The sequence below is a fragment of the Vicugna pacos genome, chromosome 34, assembly GCF_048564905.1.
Source record: "Vicugna pacos chromosome 34, VicPac4, whole genome shotgun sequence".
Lineage (NCBI taxonomy): Eukaryota > Metazoa > Chordata > Mammalia > Artiodactyla > Camelidae > Vicugna > Vicugna pacos.
Genome location: NC_133020.1, coordinates 4262394 through 4277282, shown reverse-complemented (window position 1 = coordinate 4277282; position 14889 = coordinate 4262394). Strand labels below are relative to the sequence as shown.

The 14889-nt window shown below is 36.6% G+C and overlaps 1 protein-coding gene across 13 annotated transcripts in view; it reads left to right on the top strand.

Annotated features, from left to right (window-relative positions):
• CCDC91 (coiled-coil domain containing 91) overlaps positions 1–14889 on the top strand; it is a 225084-nt gene that overhangs the window by 108447 nt on the left and 101748 nt on the right. For all 13 annotated transcript variants that reach the window (XM_072954296.1, XM_072954295.1, XM_072954294.1 and 10 more), the window contains one exon: positions 3369–3476. In XM_072954296.1, the coding sequence (XP_072810397.1) occupies positions 3369–3476 (108 nt within the window). The remainder of the gene's footprint in view (positions 1–3368; positions 3477–14889) is intronic.

The window sequence follows — 14889 nt, the reverse complement described above, 5'->3', positions numbered from 1 at the left end:
CATCTACTCTTCATGGGAATTGGTTGGGGTTGGGTGGTTTTTGACTTGATACCTTATTTTCTGTTTGTCTAATCATTATAAAATTTATAATACACCTTTTTTTTCAAGGAGTTTATAGTCCTTCACATACTCTTTATTTTATTTACTCAAAATTTGTCCTTGTGGAGTAGAAAGAATGAACATTTCTAGTCTAAAATAATAACTTAAAATTTTGAAATTCTGATGAGGTTACATGTTCTTGGCAACAAATTTGGCAACTGAAGTTGGTAGGTATGATTTGAAGCTTAGTGAACTTTCCAGTGAATATTGGTACCATCTATACTATAATTTTAAAAAATATTAGTCTTAATACAAGGATCATCACTCGCCAGACAGCTATTGCATGTATCTGTCACATATAAGGAGCCCTGTGAGAAGCTGTGTGTGATATATAAAGATGAGTAAGACATCGTTCGTGTACTGAAGAAATCTGCGATTTTGTTCACACCTTTAAAATTACTCCTGAAGAAGTGTTAGTAAATAGTTTTCTTCAAGCTCAGTTGAGTTATCCCCTGGGACGATGTGGAAAATCTCTGATAGGACTGAGGCTAAGACCTAAACGTGCTGAAAATTAATAGAACATTCCCTGCCTTTGGTAGCATTTTTTTTCACTGTGGAATGTTAGTGCACATCTTTGTTTTTCTGTCACTGCATACCGTGAGAGTCTTAATGCTTTGTCCTGAGAATAGTTAAAAATAGCTTATAAAAGAAATAATTCTTGTATGTGTCTTTTTGTAGTGTTGCTTAAGCCCAAAGGAAGGCTTCTTTGTGTCACTGATATCTGTAGGGACAATTATAGAGGGAAAAAAAGTGCAGGGAAAGGTGTTCATTTTTATAAGTACAACACACAAGAAATTGAAAGGCAACTACTATAGTACATTACATAGGAAAATAAGTATCCAGTTATATAATGATACAAGCCATGAAAGCATGTAGCTGTATTTCTAAGTATGTTCATAATGATTAATATTCTAGTTCTAGGGATATTTTTTGGAAGTTACGTCCTTTGTTTGGACTGTGGCACGAACAGTTCCACTGTTGAGTATTATAGCCCAGTTTTTTAAACAATCTTGTTATGGCATACAAGGTCTTTTAATATCTTGCACCTGCCTGCTTTTCTGCCTTCCTGCCTTGCTATTGGCCTCCACTCTTAACTCCAGCAGCTCTTATCTGTGAATAGGAATGAGCCTTCCAGGCAGGCTTCGGGCATCTTTTCTGTCTCTGATACATCCCTTGCACACCTATGTTGTGTGATTATCTAGAGAATGTTTCTCTTCAACATAGACTGAATTCATTAAGGACAGACTTTTTTTTTTAATCTTAATGTTTTCATTACCTACCTTCATGTCCCTTTTGTAGGTGGGTACATATAAATAACTGAAGAAGGCTACGATGAGAAGTTCGAACTATACTGAAAACTGGTTGTCTTTGCTTAGTATTTCTCCATTTTTCATAACCACAGCTTTGGCCCTTACATGACTCATTATCCTATGTGCTCGTCTCCTTGAAGTTTAGAAGAAAATGAGTATATATCATACAAATCAATCACTAGAGGGAAAAAAAACACTTTTCAATTGTGTTTCTTAATTATGGGGGAAAATACTATTTTATTTCATTAACTTACTTGTCCTGCCAAAGGATATAGTTTACGAAAACATCACAATTGGGTATTCAAACTGAGATTATTTGGAATCTTGGCAAATAGGGAAGTGAAAACATGAAACAAAACAATTCTGCCGTAACCCAAGTCCCCAGAAAGAATGGCACTTTCCTGTCTACAGAAGATGCCATGAATCTGCCCAAGAGAATTTTCTATAGCTCTGCATCCTTTAAGTTTTCTGAAGTCTGACAAATAGTGTATTATATTTTGTCGAAGGTAAATTAGAGCTTTATCTAATCACAATTTAAGAGGTTAAATTTTAGTGTCTTTCACAAGTTACCATTATGGATCTTTAGAGGACGTGTAATGTATAAATGGAGGGCCAAAGCTGTTCTGTTTAGCAGTCCTTTATGTTTTAGTTAAACCTCAGTCAGAGCTTTATTTTCTTTTACTAATTTTCAAGTAATTCTGCAGCTTCAAAGTGACGGCCATTGAATTATAGGCGTCGTAGCATCATCAGACATTTCAACATTTGCAAAAGAAAATTAATTATCTAAAGATTTGGGACTTACCCAGAAGTGTTAGAAATACTTTGGCCTTAGTTTTTTTAAAACACATGCATATTTATTTAGCCTCTTACTGCATGTTGTTCCTAACCAAGTAAATCTATTTTCAAAACAGAGATTATTTAAGAGATTTGGCTTATTTTTCTTTTCTTGGTGAATGTGCCAAAGGTCTGTTTTCTATAAGACATGTGTCTGTTTCAACTTACTGTTTTGATTATGAGTAGTTTATTATCCAGATAGACCTTCAAAATAGAATGTTTGCTGAAGAGTTCTTATGTATATGGTGAAGTGCATATTTTAGAATGATTTGGGATTTATAAATAGCATGTAAGATGCTATTAGAAATATGTTAACTATAACATATAATGCCTTTAATAAAAGGGAAAGGAGAAGAGATGATAATATTCCGAGCATCTCCAATAAGGAAGTGAGTGGGTGGAACGTCTTCAAATGCTGATCTGGCTTCCCTTAAAACAGTGTTAACATCTTTATATTAGCTGGCTGAGGTTCCAGCACTTACACTGCCCACTGGAGTTTGTCTAGCCTCCCAAGTTTTATTACATTTCGTGAATGCTGCCTTGAGCTTCTGACTTCCACACTTGGACTTCTACCTTTTCACGTTAGGGGCGTGAACTTCCTGGGGGGCAGCTCTTTTATGTTAGAAATTGCTCAGAGTTTCCATCTGCTTTTACTTGACTTGTGGTCTTGAAGATCATGCTTGGCCCATGGGATATTACAGTGTGCCGAGAGGATGTGGAGTTTTGTCAGCCAGTGAAATATGTCTGGTTTCTTTCTTTTTTTTTTTTTTTTTTCAGCAGCTTTCATATGCTCCTCGTCCTGTGTGGTCTTCACTAAACTGAATTTATATTTAACAGAACTGCTCACCCTCTTTATCATCTTCTATGACTTGGCCTATTTTAGGAGAAGGTGTGTGGAAGGAACATCTGAGCCAAAAAAACTGTCATCTTGGCAACAGGAAAACCTAAAACCGAAAGCTTTAAGTTGTGTTATATATGAATGTGCTTTATATTCACAAATGTGTATTTCGTAATGCAGAAGGGTATCATATTTCAGATATGTACAACCTTCAACAAAATTCTCGTGCCAACAGTAGACTCCCAAGCTTTGTCTGTGATCCAAATGACTTTTTTGCTTGTTTTTAGGCACTACTGCAGTCTTCAGTTAAGCAACAAGTAGAAGCAATTGAAAAACAGTACATTTCTGCAATTGAGAAACAAGCACACAAGTGTGAGGAGCTGTTAAATACTCAGGTAATAAAATCACACATCCATTGTATATTTATACTTTTCTTCTGACTCTCTTCCCCTGAGGGCTCTGTAACTGTTTGCTCAGTTTCATGCCATTTACTTTCCATGGTGTATTTTGGAGAAAAAAAATATGCTTATGTAAACTCAGTGTTAAAATTTGGGAATTTTACGATAGACTAAAAATAGGACTGAAGGCCTAAAATATGTGGCTCTCCCCCAGATTAATGATAATTCTTATGCTAATTTCTGGCTTATCATATTATTCACCAAATAGCAGAAGCAGAAGACGTGGCTATAAATGTACTATGGCGTGTGGAATGGTTTTGAATGATTTTAGTGATGTAAGATTTATAAATACTATTTGAACTTGAAGCCCTTATGTCTGAGTTACCTTTCATTGCTTATAGGAATTGGTTTCTATTTTATTTTTTTTCTGGTGTTTTTTCCCCTATTTTTTGATTTAATGTTTTTAGAAGGCATTGCAGACATGATTAGCTGATTTACATTAATCAGTTGAAAAGTATATATATATGTGTGTCATAGTATAAATAGTTTGTGCTGAAAGTTCCCAACAACACCTCTGAATAGCATAAAACTTGGTAGGTAAAAATAAAATCAGCTAGATAAAGGACCTATTTTTTATCACTGGAAGAAAATATACCAATAGGAAAAAATAAGGTCTAGGATTGAAACGAAGATTTATAAACATGCCACTCCATCCCCAAGATTGGGGTTAGTTCTGTTATTTTCAGTATATTTTAAGTAGATGGCTTACAAGAGGAAATATATAGGGAATTTTATAAATTCGATGTAACAATTATACTCCTTTGGGTGGAGAAATACCAGGTCGTCAGTAGTATGAAGTATGTGACTTTGTAAATGGATAGAAGACTCACAGAGAAGAATTAAGGTCCATAACGCTGTGGAACAGCGTGAGGCATGTATTGGCCAGGACAAGCCATGTTATGCCCTAAACCCTCTGGCTTCAGACGGCACAGATGTATATCCTACTAATTCTGCATATATATTGAGGGTTGTTTGGGATTCAGTCTCATGTTATCCTCATCCTAGAAACTAGCCTGAGTGTAGTTCCTGTGTGGAACATTTCCTGTTATCTTGCACTGTGCAAGCAAGCTCACTCAGATTCCCTGCCAGTCAGTCAGCTCAGTCTCCTGGACTGGAAGTGACACTTACATATTGACAGCGCCCCACTCACTCATAATGGGGGCAGGTGGTGAGGTCCTTCTAGGAACCTGGAAGGGAGAGGGCAGGAAATATTTGATAAACAGCACTAATACACTAAGTCTGCGCTTTTGGTCACCAAATATTCCCAGTCTCCATCTCTCAGGCAGATTTGCTTATCTGTTCCTATGGGAGAAAATCGGAAAGTTCTACCTGGCTATGGCCTCAGGCTCAGAAGTCCAGGGTCTCTGGGTGACAGGTGGGGAATGATGTGCTGCCGTCTCTCCATGACCAGGTCCGGATGCATATCCTTTCTGACCTAAGGAACTAGAAATGGAAGTACTTGTCGTTTACCCCAGCATATGTGGGGTATCGTGGTGGGATGAAGGTAGGCGTGTACTGTACGTACTTTCCGAAGCATAGATGGGGAGCCAGACAGACAGCTGTCACGAGTATGTGGCAATTCTAAAATCTCAGTGAACAGATCCAATAAGAATCTCTGCTCTGGGGGTAGGACTGCTCTTTGATTTACCATCATTCCGTTTTCTGGGTTTAGGGACAGGGTCTCTAGTCCACTGTTCTTTATGATCTTGTAGATTTAATTATTTTTTGCAGTATCTTTGTTGGCTGTATCTAATGTGAGTATTAGAGATATACCATTTGTCAACCTGCTTCCTATTTATAATGATTTGGAAGTGGTGAGTGATTTTAGGGCAGCAGATGGGCAGCGTTCAGGGTAATAATTCTTTTGGCTTATCTCCTTGGTTACAGTCCGCTCCATTCATCAAATGCAAACCCACAGTTATTTGCAAGACCGTCTGGATTTCACATGTTTATATGCTTTTCACTCTCACGCTTTCCTGTCTGTCTGTCTTTTTCTAATTAAAGATAATGTCGTTTATCAAGCCTGAAGAAGTCTCAGTGATCTCTTTTCCCCAAACCTTTTGGTCCAAAAGAAAGCATATACAGAACAGTCACAGCCTTACTGGCTCTTTGCTTACAGACACTTTAATATATTGTATCTTCAACAGTGGGTGTGAGCAACATGCACTTGGTTTAACACTTGCTACAAGGCTTAATTTGGTTGATCTTCGTTGCTCAAAGACCTTTTCGATTATTTCTTTTGTAAGTTGAAGTTGGGGAGGTGGTTGTCCCTGCAGGTCCCCAGATTCTAATCTTTTTCTATTATCTACAATTCGGTGTCTGTGATTTGTCTTTTTCTTGTGAATTCAGTACTGACTGTTTCCTTACTATGCCTTGTCAAAGCTAGCCAATATCAGAGCTAATAAATGAATTCAGCAATGTTGCAGGTTAAAAGATTAACACACAAAAATCAGGTGTGTTTCTATACACCTGCAATGAACAATCAAAAAGTAAATTAAGAAAGTGATTCAATTTATAATAGCAACTTAAAAATAAAATACCTAGGAATAAATTTAACCAAGGAGGTGAAAGACTTGTGTATCAAAAAGTATAAAACATTGCTGAAAGAAATTAAAAGTAACCTAAATAAAGGGAAAGACATCCCATGTTCATCAATTGGGAAGTATTTGGTAAAGATCTCTCAGGACTACAGCGGGACATTTGGAGGATCACAAGCCATCCAGTATGATAAAATACTATTTAAAAAACTGAACAGTAAACGGGCATATAAATATTAGGTAAAAACATGTAAAGTGTAGAAATGGTATCCTGCACATGGTTTTCAAATCGTATTTCTTGAGATGTCATTTGAAATAACTAAACTTAATTTAACAAAAATAATAGCTGAATGGTTTCTTAAGAATAATTTAGTTCAGCTTTTTTTTTTTTAATGTGGATCTGTGTGTTTCTTTTTCTCTTTCTCTCTCTCTCTTTTTTTTTTTTTCCATATTAAAAATTGAAGGGGAAAGCAAGTTAACCCTAATGCAGAGAAGTTACAAGCGTGTGCTCCGGAGTCAGACTGCCTGAATCATCCCTGGCTTTGTCACTTCCCTGTGTTAGTGTGCGATGTCCCTTCACCTCTCTGGGCCTTATTTTTCTCATCTATAGAACGTATACACAAGTAATTCCTACTTCATAGGCTCGTCATGGCTATTATTTGACATGAGATTTGCATAGTGCTTAGACTAGAACTTGGCCCATCCTGGTGTTTCGTTGATATTGGCTACATTATTACTGTCTTTGTTATTCTTGGCCAGGATCAATTGTCCGGCCACTCTCAGAATCAGGTCTAGAAATCATCGTTTTTTAATTTCCAGTCTATAGAAGAAAGACTACTTTTGTAGTTTATACTTTGTCTTGTGTCTAAAGAAAGTCATCAACCTTGAAATTTTTAAACATTTACCCTGCGGCCACTTGTAATACATGAATGCTGGGTCCACCTTTTGTTCCTCCCTCTGTCTTCCTTATTTCATGAGGGCCTTTGGTATGGCTGGCACTCTGCTGGATTATATGATGTAACAGTGAGCAACACAGTCCTTCTAGTACGTAGCGGAGACAGATGATACAGTTACAAAATAGTGTGGTAAGTTATGTGAGAATACATTAAAGGAGTATATAACGTATAGCTCCTTCATGGTGGGTGAGGAAAGACTTACTGGCTGATGATGAGTTCTCTGAGGGCTCATAGATTTAAGTGAGGTCAGAACTGAGAAGTCAGCATGAGGGAGGTATATGGAGGAGCACATTCAGAATCCTTTAGATGAGAGAGTGTCAGTGTTTGGCAGGGAGGGAGGCTGTTTGAGACTGCCAAAAAGAAGATAGCTTTATGACAAAGAAAGGATCATAAAGGACCTTGCCTGCCATTTTGACAGGAAATTGGGTGCTATTAAAAGACATTAACTAGAGAAGTGATATTTGTCCAGATTTGTTGTTACTGTTTGCTTTCTTATGACTGAGATTTTTTCTTTTTATTATTGAAGTATAGTTACAATGTTGTGTTCGTTTCTGGTGTACAACATACTGACTCGGTTACACAAATTATATTCTTTTTCATATTCTTTATCATTATAGGTTATTACAAGATAGTGAGTATAGTTCCCTGTGCTAAACCGTAGGACCTTGTTGTTGATGTATTTTCTATATAGCAGTGTGTATGTGTTAATCCCAAGGTCTTTATTTATCCCTCCCTGCCCATCTTTCCCCTTTTTTTAACGATAAGTTTGTTTTCTATGTCTGTGAGTCTGTTTCTGTTTCGCAAATAAGTTTCTTTGTATCATTCTTTGAGATTCCACATATAAGTGATATCATGTGATATCTTTGACTTACTTCACTTAGTATGATAATCTCTAGCTCCATCCATGCTGCTGCAAATGGCATTTTTCATTCTTTTTTTGGCTGAGTAATATTCCATTGTATGTATATATACCACAACTTCTTTATCTAGTCATGTGTTGATAGACATTTAATTTGCTTCCATGTCTTGGCTGTTGTAAATAGTGCTGCTGTAAACATTCGGGTGCATGTATCTTTTCAAATGAGAATTTTTCTCTGGATATATCCAGGAGTGGGATTGCTGGATCATATGGTAAATCTATTTCCAGTTTTTTAAGGAATCCTATGATTGAGTTTCAAGAGCTCTTTATATATTCTGAATATAAATCTTTCCTCAGATATGAGATGTTCAGATACTTTATCATGATCTATGGCATGTCTTTTCTTCTAATGTATTTCTGGGAGCAGAAGTTTTAAATTATATGAAATCCAGTTTATCAGTTCTTTCCTATGGAGCATTCTTTTGATGTCGTATCTAAGAAGTCTTAGCCTAACTCAAAGAAAAAAAGATTTCCTTTTGTGTTTAATTTTAAAAGTTTTAGTTCATAATTTCAGGTTTACAGATGATCCAAATTATTCATTTGATTTTTGTATCGGGTTCTAGATATGGATTAAAATTTTCCCTTTTTTGCATATGGATATCCTAGCATTACAGTCTTCATTGCTGAAAAGACTATTCTTTCACTCATGAATTTCCTTTATACCTTCATCAAAAATCGATCTTACAAGTGTGGGTTTACTACTTGACTCTCTACCAGTTCCATTTATCTGTCTATCTCAACTCCAGTACTATACTGTTTATTTACAGCATATATTTAATAAATCTTGAAGTCAGGTAGTGTAAGTCCTCCTCTATTGTTATATTCAAAGGTGTTTTGATTATTCTAGGTCATTTGCATTTTCACATAAATTTTATAATCAGCCTGTCAGTTTCTACAACAGAGCATACCAGGATGTTTTGAACTATGTTTACTCACTAAGTTCTTGACACCAAATGTGTGGGTTTCAACACCAAGGAATTTTCCAGTTTTCTGTGGACAACAATGAATGTCTTATAAGTCAGTTTAATTCTGACACTACCCAAAGTTAGTGCAGAGCCCATAGGTAAGGGGTCCTTCCACAAGACTACCCTGCTTCAAGTGTAAGTCCCAAGTTCTGGGCCTCCTGTATTTCTGACCAACTGGTGATACATCAAGTGTTCCCACAGACCCCTCCTGGGGCTTGACAATTTGCTGGAATGACTCACAGAACTCAGGAATATGCTTTACTTACTATTACTGATTTATTATAAAGCTTGCAACTCAGGAACAGCCAAGTGGAAGAGATGCACAGGGTAAGAGAAGGGTAAGAAGGGGTACCGTGGAGCTTCCATACCCTCTCTGGGTGTGCCATCCTCCCAGCACCTTGATGTGTTAACCTGGAAGCTCTTCAAGTCCTGTACTTCAGGGCTTTTATGGAGGCGCCATTACAGAGGCACGATTGATTAAATCATCGGCCATTGTTGATTCGCTCTATCTCAGCACCTCTCTCTTACCTAGAGGTTGGGGAAGAGGATGAGACTGAATGTTCCAACTGTACAGTCACATGGTTGGTTCCTCTAACAGTCAGCCCTCACCCTGAAGCTTGCTGGGGACCCACCAAGAATCTCCACATTAGCATAAACTCCTGTATGGTTGAAAGGGTCTTGTTATGAATAACAAAAGATACTCTTTTCACTCCTGTTACTCTGGAAATTCCAAGGATGTTAGAAGCTCTGTGCTAGGAACTGGGGATGAAAATGTAATGTATATGTCTTATTACATCACAGACGTTGATTGGGATGGTGTTGAATCTATTTAAGTGCAGTTGACCACTTTGTAATATCAAATCTTCTTACCTAAAAACATGGTTTATTGTTCCACTTAGTTGGGTCTTTTAAAATGTCTCAGCAAAGTTTAAATTTTTTCACTGTTCAGGTCTAGCACTTCTTTTTTTTTTTTTTTTTTTTTGGTCAAATTTATCCCAATATATTTCATATTTTTAAATGCTAGTTTGACTTTTATGGATTTTTTAAAAAAATTTTAATTACCCAGTGCCTGTTGCTAGTATATAGAAATACAAATGGTTTCGTAGAGGAGGAAAAAATTATTTTTCCTGCTGCCAGCCTGGGTTCTCTGGCTGGGGCCTTTAAATTGAACTGACAAAAAGCAGACTAACCAGAGAAAACCATATAGATCTATTTAATATAATTTGACATGACATGGGAGCTTTCATAGGGAAATAAAGACCCAAAGAAATAGTTAAATCTGAGTGTTTTTATACCAAGATTGATGAAGTAAAGTCATAGAGAAATGTGATTGGAAAAAAGAGTATAAGCTAAGGGTAGTAAACTGGGGGGAGCTTAGCAAGACCTGTTTATTTGAAAGAAACAATCCCCTTTAAAATAGCACCCAAAGTAGTAAAATACCTAGGAGTAAATCTAACCAAGGAGGTGAAAGAATTATACACAGAAAACTACAAACCACTGATGAAGGAAATTAAAGAAGACTTTAAAAAATGGAAAGCTATCCCATGCTCTTGGATTGAAAGAATCAATATTGTTAAAATTGTCACACTGCCCAAGGCAATCTACAGATTTAATGCAATCTCTATCAAATTACCCAGGACATATTTCACAGAACTAGAACAAATCATCATAACATTTATATGGAACCATCAAAGACCTAGAATTGCCAAAGCATTACTGAAGTAAAAGAAAGAGGCTGGAGTCTCCCAGACTTCAGACAATGCTATAGAGCAACAGTCATCAAGACAGCATGGTATTGACATATGGACCAATGGAATAGAATAGAGAGCCCAGAAATGAACCCACAAACTTTTGGTCAACTCATCTTCGACAAAGGAGGCAAGAATATACAATGGAATAAAGACAGTCTCTTCAGCAAATGGTGTTGGGAAAACTGGACAGCAGCATGTAAAGCAGTGAAGTCAGAACACTCCGTTACACCATACACAAAAATAAACTCAAAATGGATCAAAGACTTAAACATAAGACAAGACACAGTAAACCTCCTAGAAGAAAATACAGGCAAAACATTATCTGACATACATCTCAAAAATGCTCTCCTAGGGCAGTCTACCCAAGCAATAGAAATAAAAGCAAGAATAAACAAATGGGACCTAATTAAACTTACAAACTTCTGCACAGCAAAGGAAACCATAAGTAAAACAAAATGACAACCTATGGAATGGGAGAAAATTTTTGCAAATGAAACCGACAAAGGCTTGATCTCCAGAATATTATAAGCAGCTCATACGACTTGATAAGAAAAAACAAACAACCCAATCCAAAGATGGGCAAAAGACCTAAACAAGCAGTTCTCCAAGGAAGACATACAAATGATCAATAGGCACATGAAAAAATGCTCAGTATCACTAATTATCAGAGAAATGCAAATCAAAACTACGATGAGGTATCACCTCACACCAATCAGAATGGCCATCATTCAAAAGTCCACAAATGACAAATGCTGGAGAGGCTGTGGAGAAAAGGGAACCCTCCTACACTGCTGGTGGGAATGTAGTTTGGTGCAGCCACTGTGGAAAACAGTATGGAGATCCCTCAAAAGGCTAGGAATAGACTTACACTATGACTCAGGAATCCTGCTCCTGGGCATATATCCAGAAGACTTCAAAAGACACTTGCACCCCAGTGTTCAGAGCAGCACTGTTTACAATAGCCAAGACATGGAAGCAGCCTAAATGTCCATCAACAGATCACTGGATAAAGAAGTGGTGGTATATTTATACAACGGAATACTAATCAGCCATAAAAACCGACAACATAACGCCATTTGCAGCAACATGGATACTCCTGGAGAATGTCATTCTAAGTGAAGTAAGCCAGAAAGAGAAAGAAAAATACCATATGAGATTGCTCATATGTAGAATCTAAAAAAAACAAAAACAAACAAACAAAACATAAATACAAAACAAAAACAGACTCATAGACAGAATACAAACTTGTGGTTGCCAAGGGGGCGGGGGGTTGGAAGGGATAGATGGGATTTCAAAATGTAGAATAGATAAACAAGATTATACTGTCAGCACAGGGAAATATACACAAGATCTTATGGTAGCTCACAGAGAAAAAAATATGACATTGAATATATATATTTTCCTGTGTAATTGAAAAATTGTACTCTACACTGTAATTTGACACAACATTGTAAAATGATTATAAATCAATACAAAATGTTAAAAAAAAAAAAAGACCTGTTTATTGGGACGCCTCTTGGCATCGCTCTGTCTTCAGAGGGATAAGGACGTTCCTTTCTTCAGGTGTGGAAAGGGTGCTTCTGCTAAGAGGGCCTTAGGATCTGCTTCAGGCAGAAAGGAAGAGGTCAGAGAGTCCTTCCCACACCTTCCTTTTCTCAAATGCCTTTAGGTTAAAATATTCAGTATGTCAAGGTGTCATATTTTGGGATAGTGTGTTCTGAATCCCACCAGTTTCATTACTTCAGATCTTTTTAGTTGGGTGGGGAGAGAGTTACAGATAAAGCTAAGATTCAACCCTGTGGTATTTTCCTTCCTCCTCCTTCCCTAAAGGACCAACATTACACAGACTGTGCCATGTTTTTGCTCTTACCTCCACGTAGCCAGATTGTTTAGTATTTAGTTCTAGTTTGTTCTTAAGCTCCCCAAAATGTTATTGTTGTTATTTATATTTCTTATTATGGTGTATTCACATATGGACGAATTTTTTTGTTTCCTTTCACTTCTTGCCTTCTCTCCTTCCTCATGTGTTCGATTTATTTCTTATACTGTAGTCTTTATTAATTATATAATGTAAACTTTTTAATATTTGTTTTTTCTGATAACTTTTGTTACACCATAATTTATGAATTTCATTTCAGTGCGATATAAAATTCTGTAACAGTTGTTTTCCTTGAAGGTATCATTTCGTTGTCTTTAAATCTCTATTGTTGTTTATGAGATGTCTAATGTTCATTCAGTTATTGATATTTTATGGATAAGCTATTTTTTCTCATTGGCTGTTTTCAGTAGTTTATCTTTTTGATCTTATATAATTTTACTTTGATAAGCTTGTAATTTATTTTTGAATTTATTTTTTATGCACCCTATGCAGGCATGGCAGTTATAGCTAACTGCCCACTGAAATTTGTTCTTCCTCTTACTTAGTTTAGTAGAGTTGTCGCTGGCTGGCTGCTGCTCCCCCAGAGAGCCTTTTCCCTTGCTTTGATGGGGTTGCTGCAGTTTGTAAAAGCCTTTTTTTGCTTATATCTTCCTTTGAAATATCTGTCAAATGAAACAGTTGATATGAAGTAATTTTTTTAATTCACCAGTTTAATTTATATTATGATTTCCCTAGACAGTAAACAAAGTTCGAGTAGCTTAGTTTTCATCAGTGATTTGTGAGCGAAAGTTGTGTGCGTCACTTCCTGGCCAAGATGGTTAAGAAGCAGGTGGGCTCTGTCTGCCACCTCTTTCTTCTTTTCCTTGTAAGAGGAAAGTTAAGATCTTTGTCACTGACAGCAACACAGGTATGGGGAGACTGAATTACCAGCCGGAGGGCATCTATCATTCAGGAATGCTTCCATGAAGGAAACAGAGAACTGGTGTTGTCACTGAAATTTTTGGAATTACTTGTTGATAGTAACTAACATTACCTTACTACATCAAGAGTCATTTCAAAGAAAAAAGAAAGTTTCTGCTGTATAGCACAGGGAATTATGTTCAGTATCTTGTAATAACCTTTAATAAATAAGAAAATGAAAACAAATACATACATATATGTATATGCATGACTGGGGCATTGGGCTGTATACCAGAAATTGACATATAATAACTGACGGTACTTCAATTAAAAAAAAGAAAGAAGAGGAATGGAGAAGCAAAAAAAAAAAAGGTTTCATTATCTTTCAAAAACTTTTATATTGTTAGATATATTCTTTTAGAACCCAAATTGTATCACAGAAGTGTATGCATCTATGCATCTAGAAACCTATTGCAAAGTTTAGACAATTAAGAAATCTTATCGTGAAAATAAGCATAAACAAGAAGTCAGACAGTTTGGCTCCAACCAAGTGAAAACTCCTTGTTTTGTCTGTGTACAGGGCAGGGTGGAAGGTGAGAGTTCATTTTAGTTGAAAAGTGGGCAAGATTTAAATATTAATGTATGCAGGTATCCAAAATGTAATTGAAAAGGAAAAAAAGTACCCAACACTTAAAGAATTGGTGTAATTTTAAAAAATTTACCTTGAAGTAGGAAACATTTAAAGTGGAAGAAGATTCTATCCAGGTTTAATTAAGATTAAGGGATGGGTGGCGTGTGCCCAGTCTCCTGCACATCCTGCATATCACGTGGTTCTCTCCTGTATGGCACCGGGATTTGATCTTACTTGGCTTTTTATCTGAGTGTCATCTCCAGATCACGGGGACGTTTTAGAATGTTCCCTGCTTTCACTAAGGGGAACACTGGTAGTGATAGGTTGTTACAAGACACCCACTCTTGTTCTGCTTGGGCAGAGCAGAAAAATATTGTGGTCTTGGCACCTTAAGCATAGAAAAAAGAAACAGAAAAATATGTGGAGAAAAGAACTAAGGGTAAGAACATAGAAATAAAGCAAGTGGCATTTTGTTAAATCACACACTAGGGAGATACAGTCCATGTGTGAGTCCCTTAGAAACAAAGGGAAAACCATCTCCCCGTATTTAAAACAGTGATGCTTTAGAACTGAAAATGCAATCTTTTTGGTGGACGGGGGAGTGTGATTTTTCTTACTGATCAGTTATTGTGGAAAACAATTAAATGGAGATAACCCAGGGGTTTCAAGTCACTAGTTTCAAGTCACTAGCTAGCATTTTGATGATATTACGGGCCAAGATACTCATTTTTTTAATAGTCTACTTTAATGTTCGTCTAATCATTTTTCCCCAGTTTTCTTTAAGGCTCGTCTCTTGACATCCAGTTTAGGAG